Source organism: Numida meleagris, chromosome 2, assembly GCF_002078875.1.
Source record: "Numida meleagris isolate 19003 breed g44 Domestic line chromosome 2, NumMel1.0, whole genome shotgun sequence".
NCBI classification, from domain to species: Eukaryota; Metazoa; Chordata; class Aves; order Galliformes; family Numididae; genus Numida; species Numida meleagris.
This window is the reverse complement of record NC_034410.1, coordinates 666,505-682,365: the sequence shown is the minus strand read 5'-3', so window position 1 is coordinate 682,365 and position 15,861 is coordinate 666,505. Positions and strand designations below refer to the sequence as shown.

The window sequence follows — 15,861 nt, the reverse complement described above, 5'->3', positions numbered from 1 at the left end:
GGCCTGTCCTGTTCAATATCTTTATTGATGACCTGGATGAGGGCATTGAGAGCACCCTCAGTAAGTTTGCAGATGACACCAAGCTGGCAGGAAGTGTTGATCTGCCTGGGGGTAACAAGGCCCTGCAGAGGGATCTGGACAGGCTGATTGCTTGGCTGAGGCCAATGAGATGAGGTTCAACAAGACCAAGTGCCGGGTCCTGCACTTTGGCCACAGCAAACCCAGGCAACGCTACAGGCTTGGGGCAGAGCAGCTGGAAGACTGTGTGGAAGAAATGGACCTGGGGTGTTGGTCAACGCTTGGCTGAGCATGAGCCAGCAGAGTGTCCAGTGGCATCCTGGCTTGTATCAGGAATAGTGTCGCCAGTAGGAGTAGGAGGTGATGGTCCCCCTGTACTCAGCTCTGGTGAGGCTGCACCTTTGAGCACCGTTTTGAGTTTTGGGCCCCTCACTACAAGAAAGACATTGAGGCCCTGGAGGGTGCTCAGGGAAAGGCAAAGAAGCTGTGAGGGGTCTGGGGCACAGGCCTTATGAGGAGTGGCTGAGGGAACTGGGATCGTTTTGTCTGGAGAAGAAGAGTCTCAGGGAAGACCTCATTGCTCTCTCCAACTCCCTGGAAGGAGGTTGTGGCGAGATGGGGATGAACCTCTTTTCCAGTGTAACTAGTGTTAGGATGAGGGGGAATGGCCTCAAGTTGCGCCAGGGAAGATTCAGATTGGATATCAGGAAAAATTTCTTCTCCAGAAGATTGGTCAGGCACTGGAACAGGCTGCCCAGGGAAGTGGTGGAGTCAACATTCCTGGAGGTGTTCAAGAAACATTTATATGTTATACTGAGGGACATGGTTTAGTGGGCAATACTGGTGGTAGGTGGATGGTTGGACTGGTGATCTTGGAGATCTTTTCCAACCTTGGTGATTCTATGATTCTACGATTCCCGATGGTGATTCTTTTTATCGTAAAAAGATTATCTGAGTAACGTGCAGCAGAAGACCCTTTGGAGGTGACTAGTTCTCTCTTCAGAGATCACTGTTTCTGATTCAAGTGACAAAGTTTGGTGAGATAAACTTGACCTTTTTCACTCCAGATACTTCAGTAACTATAAAAAGTGCCTCACAAAATCAGCATCATGACTGTAGCTGCAAACACTAGTGGTTTCTGAGGTTACCCTTGCTATAAGTAACATGTTGTATCTGTTGCATCTATAAAGTGAAACATTAAGACTGATTTTATGGAAAATAAATTTTCTAACATACAAAAAATTTGAAGTTTTAGACATTTGGTCTTCTCTAGGTCCAAACCTGATCCAAAAAATGGAATTCTCCTGGTTACCATGAGAATTGTTAAATAATAAAAAAGACATTCATATTGACCTAAATATTTTTCTTTGATAATTTCATTGTTGCATTTCAAATTCCTCATATATATACATATATACCTATACACACCCATATATGCACACATATAGATATATACATATGTATACACACATTTATACACACATACACATACACAATATCTCTGTTTAGTTCTAAATAGAAAACTGACCATGCTTAGTCCAGAAACTTTGAAAGATATTAAGGAGAGAGATTTGCTGTTACAGCTTCATTTTCTTACATTAGTTTTTTACATGCCTCAGGAAAGAACATAGTGTTCATCTGAAACCGGGATAGCCTGTGCTGATTAAATCAAAGTATTTAAATAGTAGTTCTTATTATACTGCAAAATATTGCATGCATTTATTCATTTTTTATGATTATTCTTCCAAGCTGAGATAATCTACTGTACCCACTGATGATATGCTATAAATCATGCTGCTCTACATCCAAACACGTCAAAAGAAAACATACTGTATGATAACAAACCACTATCCATTTAACTCAAGGACATTTTTACTGTTATTCTTCATAAAAACTATTTTTTAAATAGTTATATCATTGATGAATAGCCCTTATTACTACAAGGGAAATTGGTCCTGAAAAATAATAATAATAAAACTCTGCATGGTTATTTCAAAAGGTTCTTCAGTGCAATCTTTTTGCTCTTGCAAACCCACAAGGGACTGTTGTAATCGTATGGTCTAAGCACTGGCTGAGCCTGAAATGAGGCATTTTATGTAAACTTCCTGAGGTTGGCAGAATTGGTCTTCTCTGCCATGTGAAAACAAGTGTGACTGAGAAATATAACACAAAAGCACTTGTGAGCTAGCATAGATTAATTAGCAAATTGGTTACAAGTAATATGATAGATGGAGGCAAAGCAGAAAAAAAATCTGTATGTCACATTGGAAATGATTGGCTTCATGATATTTAAACATGGGCAAAATTGTTCAAACTCATGGAAATTTTATTACTTTGTTCATTTTATATTTCTACAAAACTAGCCAGCTAATTAGGGTTGGGCTTTAGGCTTGGGATTCAGTGCCTCCACATGACAGCCAATACTATTAATTTCTTACCCCTCTTTCTGGATGGCTCTGTTCCATACAAGCCATTTTACTCCCAGTCTATACCCAGCCAGGATCTGAGGGGTAGCACAGCTCTAGAACTGCTCACTGTAGGCAGGGTGGGTGATGGGACTGCATTCATTTTTGGCGAAGAACTGAGTTTAGAGGCACGTATGCGAGCTATGATATGTTACTAGCTCTCAAAGCCAGAAAATGGGCTTTGACCTCTTTAATTTGCGTATAGTCCATGGATCCTTCACACATCCATTTGTGAATCATTTGTCATGTTATTGCAAGATCAGTGCCTTGGTGTTGCAAACTAAATCTCTCAACATTTTAGCTCTGCTATTTATACCCCCTTTCTCTAAATGCATTTACTTCAACTCAGGCTGTGAGACACTTATCATTCATGAATTTACAAACATTCTGAATATTTTGTTAGTACCCAGGCTGTCTGAAAGGGACAGAGGCTGGAGAGAAAGGGATCTGGGGGTTCTCACTGACAGCAAGCAATGTGCCCTAGACCTAAAGGGGCCAAATGCACCCCAGGTATCAGGCCTGGCTGGTGAGGCCTCACTGCGAGCACTGGGTGTTGGTTGGGTGCCACCACGTCAGAAGGACATAGAGCTGTTAGAAAGCATCCAAAGGAAGGCTGTGGTGACAAGGAAGGGACAAGAGGTGTGAGGAGAGCTGAGAGCCCTGGGTTTGTTGGGCGCAAAGCAAAGGAAGCAGAGGGGAGGCCTAATGGCAGCCTGCAGCCTCTCATGGCCCTACAGCTACTCATGGCCCTGCAGCTCCTCATGGCTCTGCAGCTCCTCACAGGAGCACTGAGCTCTGCTCTCTGGTGACAGTGACAGGGCCCGAGGGATTGGCATGGAGCTATGTCAGGAGAGGGTCGGGCAGGGGGGAGGGAAAGGCTCTGTCCCATAGAGCAGTGTGTATGGCACAGCTCCCCAGGGACGTGGGCATGGCCCTGAGCTGTGGGAGGTCACAGAGCATTGGGACATTGCTCTCAGACATAGGGTTTGATCTTGGGGTGGTGCAGTGTGAAGCCAGGGGTTTGACTCGTTGATCCTTGTGAAACACTTCCAACTCAAGATATTCTGTCATTCTAAGAAGAATGAATTCAAGAAGCCTGGCCTTGCCATGATACACACACCAAGCACGTGGATTTTTATGATGATGAAAGGTGGAGCTTGTTTGCTGTGTTACTTGTTTGCTGCAAGTAACTGAGATGTCAAACAGCAGCAAAAAATATATAATTTCTAACAATGTTCACACGCATGGTCTGATGCTTTTTCCAGTGTCATGAAGGAGTACTTCATGTAATCTGTAAAATAAACATGGCACAAGGGTGTAGTTGGAAAAGAGAGAGGAAGAAGCTCTGCATTTGTGATTTTGTGTTTCTAGTGAAAGCTGCTCTTCCTCTAAGGCTCTCCCTATTTAATGATTGCCAGAAGCCCTACCTACGGTGGTGCTCCCTCTGCATTGTTTGCTCTCTTAAATATTCAGAGCCCTGTTCACCACTACTCCCCCCTAGAGCAGCAGCTGCTCCCCCCACAGCTACATCCCTGGATGCAAAGTGCTAGTTAAGGGGAAAAAACTGCATTCAGTCACGCACTTAAAAGTTTTGAAAACCTTTAACTGTGGTGGTAGCCATGCAAGAAATATTACATTCAGCTTGGTTGACCTGCTTACTGTGAACCGCATCAGTTTTGAAATACAGTCTCTTTCACTTCTTTAGGATACATTTGGATATAAGGAAGAAGTTTTTTTACAATAAGGATGGTGAGGTGCTGGCACAGGTTGCCTAGAGAGGTGGTGGATGCCTGTCCCTGGAGATATTCAAGTTCAGGGGATGGGGCTCTGAGCACCTGATGGAGCTGTGGATGTCCCTGTTCATTGCGGGGAAGTTGGATCAGATGGCCTTTAAGGGTCCCTTCCAACTCAAACAATTCTCTGATTCTATGATTAGATATAATAGACTACAACACTAAAACTCCATATGAAAGCTTTACCAGCTGCCCCTCTCTGCCTTCCTGTGCTGCATGTAAAATTTCATTTCTTTTCCCCCTCTGGGTGGAGAAACTGAAGATAATAGTGATTCAAAATTGCATAGTATTTTGGGGGGCTAGAAAAAAGTTCTGCAGAAAGGCTAGCTGATAAACAGAGTCATGTATGGACGCCATTGCTTTTCTTTTCTCCAAGTCATAGTTTGAATAAAGAGAAGGTAGGCTCTTAGGAAAAATAATGATCCGTTACTCCAGTGGTGGCTTTAAAAGTATGTTAACATTATCCATTGTGCAGCACACTCGTATCCTGGTTGTATAGGTGTGATTTGTTCGGTCTTTATTCCCACCACTTTTCTCTGTTCTTTTCTAACCCCATATAACAATGTGCTTTGACAGGGGTGTGGGCAAAGAGATGTGTGGGGCAAAAGAAGAGAAACTGTGAGAATGAAGTTGAAGAAAAGTGAGGTGAGGTTGTACAAGTGGAATGCTTTGAATTCAAAGCAGAAAGTGAACAGAAGAAGCTTGAATGAAGGAAGTGATACTGTTTCACGTGGGTGCTGCTCCATCTTTCTCAGTCTTTTTTCCCTTGTTGTTACAGTGCAAATCCATCACAGTTGTGTTTGATCAGCTCCACATGTGTCTTGTCAGGCCAGAGTGTGGAAAATAATACTACAGTGTTCTACTGGAAGTAAAGTTCTCTGAAAGTGCTATGGGAGCTAATGTAATCAAAGAGAATTATAACTTGAAACAGCAGTGATGAGGGACAATAACATGGACCTACATCTGCCCTTGGCAGGGCTGTAGGGATGGCTGGATTTTAGAAATCTTTGAGACAGGAAAACCAATGGACTTTGGCAAGTAGCTCTGTGAAATGACAGGTTAACAGAAGACAGACTGATTTTAGTAGTGTCCATGTGACAAAGTCGAGGGTTACACCACAGGGGCTTAGACGAGATTATGTTTAACTGTGGCAGTTATCCTAAACCACAATGGAGTTCAGCTTGTCTCTTAGTAGATGAATTTTGAATCCTGATAAACCCCTGTGCATACTTCAAGCAGCTTGAGAACTAGCATAACTAAAACCATATTGTATTGCAAATTAAGGCAAGGTCGTTCTAGTTAAACCACAGAATTTAGAGGTGAAATGCTAATGCATTAACAAAATGAGCCAGAAACAAGAGAAGATATATTTTTGCATTTAAACAGCCTCCCATAGATGGGCACACTGTAAATGTGAAATCAGACTCATAAAACTGCTGCCAGGAGGGTGCAGACAGATTTCACCATTGTTCAGATGGAAAGCTGAAGCACAGAGAGGTTAAATAATATGGTAAGAAAACACTGGCAAAAAATATGAAAACCCGGTTGAACTATTTGCTCTTGCCACTATACACATTTCATCTTTGTACTCAAGAATGAATGATGGTTGTAAGTACTCCTGTATTTATTTTCAATTTGTACATTCTGTATGTCTACAAAATGCCTTTTCCCTGTGAATGGGCTGAAAGGGACAAAAAGCAATTGTTAACGTATTTAGTGATATGCTCTTTAAGCACCTACAGTTTCTCTCTCAAAATATTATTTATCCAACCTTATAATGAGCTTAATTATATGGTAGCATATCAAATATTATTCTGATGCATTACATCTCTGTGGCTCTCTTGAAAAGATCAACACCCAGAGTCATAAAATAAACTTACTTTTCAAGGGCTTTAAGTAGAAGTTCCCTTCCATATTTTCTTGAAACGTATTTTTTATTTGTGACCAGAATGTTTCCTACCCATAGTGGAAAATGATTATGGTACAGCAATATTTTCTTATGAATTCTCATACACCTCATTATCAATACACTTCATTATACTCTATTATTCAATGTCAGTATCAAGCTTTTTCTTATTTGCTTGATTGTTTCATTTTAGAGAAGGGACAAATAATACTCCGTGCAGTAGTTAGATGCTATCTGTTCATGTATAGCCTCTTGAATATTTGTATTTATAAAAACCATTATTCATATAGTTAATGAAAAGAAGAGGAGCCAAGAATCTATTGATATTTTACTATTCTGTTTCTTTATTGTCTTTTTTTTTTTTTTTTTTTTTTTTTTTGCAGAGAGAGAGAGAAAAACAAATTTTTTTTTTTTATTTTTTTTTTTTTTTTTTTTTTTTTTTTTTTTTTTTTTTTTTTGCAGAGAGAGAGCAAAATCACAACTGTTTTTTTCAATACTATTTGGTTACTGTATTGACAGATTGATGACTCTTGACACTCAGGGTCCTTGAGAAAACGCTCAAGAGAATAAATGCTGAGAGGAGTCCCTCTTCTAGTAAAGTCAAACAAAATTTTGCTGATGACTTCACAAGACCAGAATTTCACACAGAATTTCAAGTGCTGTTCAAACAAACTTGAGGATGCACTTCAAACCTTGATCTCAACAGAAAAAAAAAATACGAGCCAATCTCATATCCCTGTTTCATCCCAAGACTCTCGGGTTCCTTATGGTGATATGCCTTACCATTGGTTAGTGGTTGGCTGGGGACATGGTGGCGGTCGGGTTTACCATTGTAGTGGTTGGGTTTGCAAGTTGTTACGCGCTGAGAGCCTTGAAGCAAGTGAAGCAAGTGCTGCAGAATCTGCCCAAACCAGACTTCAGTAGTTGTTACAGAGGTGGATTTGAACACAAAATGACAAAAACAGAAGCAGCCTTAATAGTAGGAGTGAGTCCTGCAGCCAACAGAAGTAAAATTAGAGAAGCTTATAGAGGAATCATGATTCTGAATCATCCAGATCAAGGAAGTTCTCCATATGTAGCAACTAAAATCAACAAAGCTAAAGATTTACTGAAGACTAAGTTAAAAATGGAGATAAAATCAGTGTTTGATTGTATAAATGATTGTTTTTTTATAAACAGCTTAAGGCGAGTACTAATGTCCATCATTGACTTGATACAAATGAGGCCTGAAAAATGAATGAGGGGCAATACTTCCTTCTGTGCTCAATTCTTAGTTGCTTTTGGGGAAAAGTGTGAGGAAGTGAAGCTTAAAGGTTTTTCAGAGCTGTCCTTTAATAAGTGGTAAGAGCTGCCACTCAGAAGAATTTTCAGAGAAGTAATTTGGTTTGGCCATGTCTTCCTGCATGTTACCAGTTGCTGACGTGCTGTTCCCTTAATTTTTGTTAAATTAGTTACATTTAAAGTTTATGCTGCTGTTCTGTCATGTGCCAGAGTTAGCATGATGAAAGAGTCTGGGGAGAGGTTAGAAATAAACAGGAATTACTTAACAGGAAGAAGTAGGACAGGTTAGTGTTTCTGGTTGAAGAAATAAAGTATAAGACACTGAACACACTCAGTTGACCAACCTTGTGAAAAATGAGTTTTGCTGAGCTTCTTAACTGTTACTAATGGATCTGGATGTCCTAGATTTTCTAATAGCTTTCAATTCTTAATGGATTTTGTGGCAATAAATTACAAACTTGTAGTTAAGAAAAAAGTGTTCAAGAAACATTTAGATGTCATACTAAAAGACGTGGTTTAGTAGGGAAATACTGGTCGTAGGTGAATGGTTGGACTAGATGATCTTGGAGGTCTTTTCCAGCCTTGGTGATTCTGTGATTCTATGGTTCTCCCCCCTCATTCACTATTGCACTATAGCTCTATTAGTAATGCAGGCCTGCTGTGTTTACCCTTGATGCAATAATGAAAACAAGAAAACTGTCTATCTATCTAAATGCAATCAAAATCTATCTAAAATATGTGTTTATAAATATTTTCTTGTCTGCCATCAACTGTTGAAAGGATGCCCATAATGTTTTGTGTTTTTTTTTTTTTCCTGTTTACACATTCTGGGTATTTAAAAAGTTGCATTAAATAAACAGGAATTTCAACTTGCAAAGTGGTAGGTATTAGGAAGGGAATAGGAAAGGTAAATGTTGAAGAAATAACTCATGAAATACTTCAGAGTTTTTCAGTTGCATTAAGGAAAGCCATTTAAATTCATAAAAGAAAGCAAAAATGTATCTTTGGGAGTTAAATATAAGCACAAATCTCTCTACTTAGAACATTGTACTCCATGAGTGCTTATACTTTTATCTAACATGCCATGGCTCTGCCTTGTCACCCGTGGCAGCCTGAGTGCATGAGCTGTCCCCTAGCTGGGACATGGCTTTACCACCAAGTCAGCTTGTTGCCCAGGGTCATCACTAACTGCCTGATGTTCTTTATGCCAGAGCTGAAAGGAGACAATTTTTTTTTGCCAAATAGGCAACTGAAAAAAAGCAGGTGGAAACAGGATACAAAAATAGGATTGATTTTTTTTTTTTTTTTAACAGAAGATTTTACGCTTTGTTCAGCTCTGCAAGAAACATATCTTTTTTAACAGAAAAAAAAGGCAAGTATCTTAGAGAAATAAAGATAAGATTGTGATATAGCTCTTCTTATTTTCAGGTTAAAATGCCTTCAGCCTAACTGTCTTGTATCACAGCAGCTTTCAGTGCTTGTCAGGGATGTGGGAATGTCCCTGCAGCTGCTAAAAATAAAGGTTTTACTCCAGCAATAATGGAATGAAATGCCATATAATCCATTTTGTCTGTGCTTCCAAGTATCGCGTACTTGGCACTGGAAGTCGTAGATGAGATTTTACATAAGAAATGGGTGGAAACAAATGGCTTTTCTTTGGAATTTCTATGAGCAGTATGTTTTGTGAAAAAAGGGAGACAAAGATTTTAAATAGCAAAAAAATCTGTAACATTTTGATCCGGAAATATTGCAATGTTTCAAACATTTTGTGTATTAATATAATCCAAAAAATAATATCTGTATAAAATGCATACAGTGTATAACTTTTAAATAAAAGAACTAAAATGAAACAGTTAAAATGAAGCCTGAATGTTTCAACAGTTTGTTCAGAATGATGACTTTTGCCATTTTCTCTTTGCATTTCAAGTCTGCATGGGTTTGGAAAATATTTGGATTTAATTCAAATTTTATCTTTTGATGAAAGATTGTTTTACTGGACACTTTCCAACACCCTCTTTAGATGGAAAGAGAAGGATTTCCTAATAGTTTGGTATTTATTCAATTCTGTGTCTGCAGAAAGACCCACCTGGTCCCCGACCAGAGGTCACAGTGTCTTTTGTGGCCTTCTTTGTGGTCATTTCCTCTCTTTTCTCCCCCATAGCATATTGTCCTGTGGAAAATCAGTGCAGAAGATCATTATTTTTCAGGCCAAATCAGAAAATCGTAGATTTGGAACTTCTGTTATATCCCTTCAAATCTTCAAATATGAAGCCTAATTTTCAGAGAAACCAAATGAGCAAATTTTTATTGATGGCTAAAATGGCTGAAAAAGTAAAATAAATGTCTCTTGAGGATCATAGAATCATAGAATTATAGAATGGCCTGGGTTGAAAAGGACCATAATGATCATCTAGTTTCAACCCTCCTGCTGAGTGCAGGGTCACACAACTAGACCAGGCTGCCCAGAGCCATGTCCAGCCTGGCCTTGAATGCCTCCAGGGATGGGGCATCCACAACTTCCTTGGGCAACCTGTTCCAGTGCGTCACCACTCTTGGAGTGAAAAACTTCCTCCTTGGGATATTTCATCCCTGAAAGTAGTTGCCCTTTGCGTTGGAAGAGGTATCTGCTTCTCTTCTCTGACTACACAGAAGAGCAGGTGATTGAATACGGACAAAGAATGTAATTTCTAGATGGATGAAGTAAAGTGAAATCAATTTCATCCTTAGAGTTCAGTTTCTAAGTACTGCCTCTGCTGCAGGGATGCTAATTTCAGTACTTGGCTGTTTTGATTTTTTCTTTGTTGCTTCTTTGGGGAGAGATGGAGAAGGAAAAAGTCTTCAATAACATAAAATCCACCAGTTTAATTGTTTGGGATTTTTTCTTGGTTTTTTTTTTTTGTAAGATGCAATTTTTCTTCACTTACAAGGATTAATCGTTTTCCTGGAAAGTATAGTATATGATGAGCTTTTGAGAGCAAAGGAAAGAAGGTGAATAGTCTTTCATCTTTCAAACAGTGAAGTCTAATTTCACTGCGTGAGACACAATACCTTTATTTGGTCTGAGGCTCATAAATGATGAAGAAGACCTTGCCTGCTGACCTTTCTAGGAGTTCTTTAAAAAAATAATAATAATAAAAAATCCATTCCCTTCTTGTTATCTTTCTACCTCAGAATCTCTCTTTCTGGCATTTTGATTCATCGGTGTGTTCTTGTACTGACAGCCTGAGAAATGCCAGTGGTTATGTCAGCAGCCATGGCTCTGCCCCTGAAGAACGAGGACACTGGGTGACATTTGCCTGCCCCTCCTTCAGGTGTCTGCAGGGGGGATGCTGAGAACTGGAGAGTCATAGCACCGTGATCCAGATTTTATCATACATGTGCATCTACAGTAATATCAATTTGATCCATTTCTAAGATCTTAAAAGGAAGTTATGTTGAGAGAACTTTGTTTCTTTCTCTCACTGATGACCTAAGTGCAAAGGAGTCAAAAGTATCCCAATATTTTGAATCGTTTAATGGTCATGTAGACCTCTACAAAAGCTCTGAAGAAGTCAAATCCATCAAGAAGAACTTGTCCCTACTGGATGTTTGATAATATTGCAAGGTACTTTGTTGCATTTTAAACTCTTCTCTGTAGGTTTGCATTACTTTTTTGTTACTTTAGTGGCAGAAAATAATCAAATGAATCCTGAGCAGGTGGAGAGAATCAAGGCCTGATTCTCTCCACCTGTTTGACACTTAAAGAGCCAAATGCTAATTAGAAAGCTCCTGGACTGCTGCCACAGGCTATCCAAGTGAAAGCCAATGAAGGGAGCTGAAACAAACCTACAGCTCCATAAGCTCCTGTCTATTTCAGTACCCACTTCATCATCACTGCAGTGAGGATTTTCCTATCCATTGTGAGCTGTAAGTGATTGCTGAGTATCATAACATGATAAAATAAAAACCCGCCTGAATGCTTTCCTGTGCATTCTACTGCAGGGAACTGCTTTAGCAGTGGGGTTGGATGAGGTGATCTTCAGAGGTCCTTTCAATCCCTACAATTCTGAGATTCTGTGAACTCCTATGGTTCTGTGATTCTGTGAATTTATATCTAAGGAGGGACATGAAGCACTGATGCACTGGCTCCTCCTCCCATTTCCTTTGCTGTTTGATACAACATTTTTACTTGACTTAAACTTTTAAGAAGTTTAAATCCTCCTCAGTGCATTGATCAGAAGGAACTGTTGTTTTTTAGGGTATTGTGTTTATCAAACTTTTCATTCTATATCAGTGTGTTTTTGCAAGTTAAAATGGCCTAAACACAGTGCACAGACACACCTCTTATTTTATTCTTCATGCTTAAATGAGTTTCACCTTCAGCTTGAACTTTTATGTCATCTCTCACTCGATTCAAAGGAAAGCTGGGCACTGTTCCTAGCAGCACGTAATGCACCAGTGCTGCATAAAGGCAAAAGGAATTGCACAAGCCTGGGACGGAGAGTCAGATAATGGCTCTCCTTGTTTTCTGATGTTTTCTTTGTAAATCTTTAGCCAGAATGTGACACCCTTTGCAAACTGAGTGACAGCTTACTCCTTGAGTGACCCCACTGAAACTGAAGGAACTGTTTGTGGAATGGGTTCTGCTCCAAGTGAGCACAGGCAAAGCTATCTCAACCCGTGAAACTGTGCAAGAGCATATCCTAGCAGACACGATTTGGGCAGCCAGATGGGTTAGGAAGCTTGTGCTAGATTGAGGGACGTATCCTTCATCTGACGTGGTTTGGGATTAGTTCTCTTCTTTGACAATCCCATTCAAGGTCTTCAGGTGCAGCCATGATATTCTGTATCTGATGATGTTCACAGGAGAAAGTGTATGGAGGTGATGCCATTCCCCTTGCTCATGGATGAGAGTATTACAGACAGGGAAAGTAACCCTTCTTCACATCTCAGGCTTGACTGCATCCTTCTCTTGTTGGTTACTTTACTATTGCTCATTTCTTTAAGCTTCTCTAGAAAACCTTTATCCTGAGCCCTGCAAGAATCTACACCTGGGGCTTGTTCCTGCTTTGCATGTGGCATTGGCCTGACTGATCTTCACAGGCTCCTTTCTACATAAATCACTCTTTGGCTTTAATCCAAATCAGGCAAATTAAAGATGTTACTCAAGATAGTCATTTTACCAGGCATTCCAATGGTGGTGCCAACATTTAGACTCAAGTGAGGAACTCATGTATCCTCCATCATTCAGGACAGCATTGCGTGTAACCAGACAGAGATAATGTGTGGGGAGCGGGAGAGAAGAGTGGTACACTCTCTGGATTCAAGTTTTCTCACCTTTCCCAAAACAGCACTCCTCAGATAATTTTACTTCTCTCAGACTGAGGCCTAAATCTCAGGTGCTTGCCATCTGAAGTTGCGGGCCATTTGTAGACCACAGGTGTATTTCACCATGGTTTTGGCCATCATGAGACTATGTAGATGGTGTAGACTGGTTTGCCCTTTTGTACTTACAGTCACTCAGTAATATTTTTGATATTTACACCAGTCTGATTTCTTCTCCTCCACAGTCTAATCTAGGACAGAATTACATGGCTATCTCAGACATACCTGGTACCACTCAAGTCAAAGCAGCAGTCAATGCCAAAACAGACTCACTTTTTAAGGGCTTCTTAACAAAGACTAACAAAATGCCACCCTTAATGTACTCCTCGAATTATCAAACTGTGTTCTGCATTCATGTCTATTACTCTCTGTAATCCAAAACACACCCCCTGGCACCAATAACATTGTGTGTCTCTACATGTGTTGGCATCTGTGCATGTACAGACAAAGGTGAAGAACAGGAAGAAAAAAAGCAAAGTTTTCTTTCCACAGGACCTGGAGCAAATAACATAATAATATGAGCCAGCTGTGTGCTCTTGCAGCTCAGAAAGAAAATGGTATCCTGGGCTCCATTAGAAGAGGGGTGGCCAGCAGGGAGAGGGAGGTGATTGTCCCTTTCTACTCTGCCCTTGTGAGGCCTCACCTGAAGTACTCTGTCCAGGTCTGGGGTCCCTGATACAGGAAAGACAGGGAGCCATTAGAGAGGGTCCAGAGAAGGCCACAAAGATGCTCAGAGGGCTGGAGCACCTCCCCTACAGAGGCAGGCTGAGGGAGCTGGGCTTGTTCAGCCTGGAGAAGAGAAGACTGCGGGGTGACCTCATTGCAGCATTCCAGTACCTGAAGGGAGCCTACAAACAGGAGGGGAGTCAACTCTTTGCAAGGGTAGGTAATGGCATGACAAGGGGAAGTGATTTTAAGTTGAGGGAGGGGAGATTTAGGTTGGATATCGGGGGAAGTTCTTTACTATGAGAGTGGTGAGGTGCTGGGACAGGCTGCCCAGAGAGGCTGTGGATGCCCAGTCCCTGGAGGTGTTCAAGGCCAGGTTGGATGGGGCCCTGGGCAGCCTGGTCTGGTATTAGATGCGGAGGTTGGTGGCCCTTCCTACGGCAGGGGTGTTGGAGCTTGGTGATCCTTGAGGTCCCTTCCAACCCAAGCCATTCTATGATTCTATGAAATAAAAAAGAGAGAAAACACCTTGTCATTTCTCCAGTCCATAACTTTTGATCCAAGCAGCTCTGCTTCACATATTAAGCATCTTTTCCTGATCTCTGGCAGAACAGGACTTTGCTTTAGGTGGACTCTTGTTTGTTATGCACAGGAGAGAAAAGCTTGATTTACTGTGCCAGATTTCTTATTGGTTCCTGACCTCCTTAAAGTCTGCAAATCTGAAGTAACTCCAATTTCTGGGCTGCTATGTGGCCCTTAAGTTGACAAACTGTGCACAGACCTTTGGTCTCAGGTAGGAATCAAAACCATATTTTTATGTGCATCAGTTCCTAAAAGCAGGGAATGAAAATGAGAAACAAGTGAAAACTTCAAGGAGCTGTGTTTGCTTTTCCATGACTGTGATTCTGGCATCCCATGATTTTATTCTCTTCTTTTTATCTATTTTACTTATTATGGGAGTGGGACTGGAAGCAGGGATGGTGAGCATCAGGGCCCAAACCTATGGGAAGGATGCGGCTGGGAAATGCACCTAAACCCAAGAGACAGGAGCCATTTTCCAGTTTCTTAACTTTAGAGACTGCTTTTACAAAGCAAGATAAATTGCCTAACCTGGCTCTGCCTCACTTTACCCACAGGCAAAATGGAGGAAGAAATGCTGAGAGCATCTGAAGTCTTTAATCAGATTATGAAAAAAAAAAAATCCATGGTAGACTTTGATATGTTTTGAACACCAAGATATTATTTATGAAGATAAAAAGGAAAATTCCTACATCCTCTGTTTTATCCATTTGTGTACTATATAGTGAACTCACCTGAATTACAACTTTTTCTTATGGTGTATCCACAAAACTGTGTGAGCAAGAGCTGTGGGCCTTCTGAGTGCCTTGACCTGATGCAGTGCAATATGGAATGATGCAGTTTAAATTTTAAAGGAGGTGTTCCTCTCTTCAAGCTTAAAAAGACAAATTAAAAAAAAAAAAAGCAGCATGCACATGCATATCTGCTCTTATAAAAGGCTGCAGCAGCCTAAAAGCAAAAAAACCCACTTCTCTGTGTGGCATTAATAGCAACTTCAGGTGTTTAATATAGAGAAAACAAATGTCTGACAACTTCAAGCCGCATACATCAGAGCAATAACAAAAATTGTTTTGCAGTGATATTTTTAGTCTAAACCAGAATAGCTGAAAGTCAGCCCTGGCAGCAGAATGTTTTGTTGCAAAAGTGATTGATATAGTAGGGATTGTTACTGTCTTTAATTAAAATATATACTTCCACGCAGATCACACATCTCCCATCAAAGCTCCTTTAACATTGCTCTGTATTTATTCAGCATATAAATTCTTTATCAATAGCCAGTGAAATGTATAGCTTATTCCTGACCTGACCAGTGGTATGTTTGACCTTCACTTTGAAGGAAGCAAAATATAGTGCCAGCAAATTTCACAATTTTCAACCTCCCTTCTTTTCATTCAGAAGTTTATTTCATTTATGTTCTATTTTTTTAAATTTCAGTCATCCATACAGTTTACTTTGCTTTGTTCCAATGCCTTCTATTTCGGTAGCACTCTCCATTTTTTTCAGTATCCTTTTTCATTTAATGTATTCTCTTTATCAGTGCTTGCTTCACAGCGGAATATTTTACATTTATCTGAATTTGATCCCATTTATACCTATGGCATTGACCTAGCATTTAAATTGCTCTTGTTTTCCTACATCTGGCTACTCCTCGTTTCTGAATCTTCCATCTCTTTTCTTGAAACATGCAATTTTCAATATTGTAGTCACAATCATTAATGAAAATATCAAAAGCCTGCAGACAGAACAGATCCTTCCCCAAATAGGAGATCCAGATTTGCTCTGAGCTGTT

At 40.2% G+C, this 15,861-nt stretch overlaps 1 protein-coding gene across 1 annotated transcript; it reads left to right on the top strand.

Annotated features, from left to right (window-relative positions):
* Positions 634-7,419, top strand: LOC110395002 (mitochondrial import inner membrane translocase subunit TIM14-like). Its single transcript, XM_021389078.1, has 2 exons — positions 634-657; positions 6,976-7,419. The coding sequence occupies exons 1-2, from the start codon at positions 634-636 to the stop codon at positions 7,417-7,419; spliced, it is 468 nt and encodes a 155-aa protein (XP_021244753.1).

Coding starts and splice junctions, on each gene's coding strand:
- LOC110395002 (XM_021389078.1), top strand. CDS start 634: ATGGGGATGAACCTCTTTTCCAGT. Junction 658..6,975: donor GGATGAACCTCTTTTCCAGT/GTAACTAGTGTT, acceptor ACCATTGGTTAG/TGGTTGGCTGGGGACATGGT.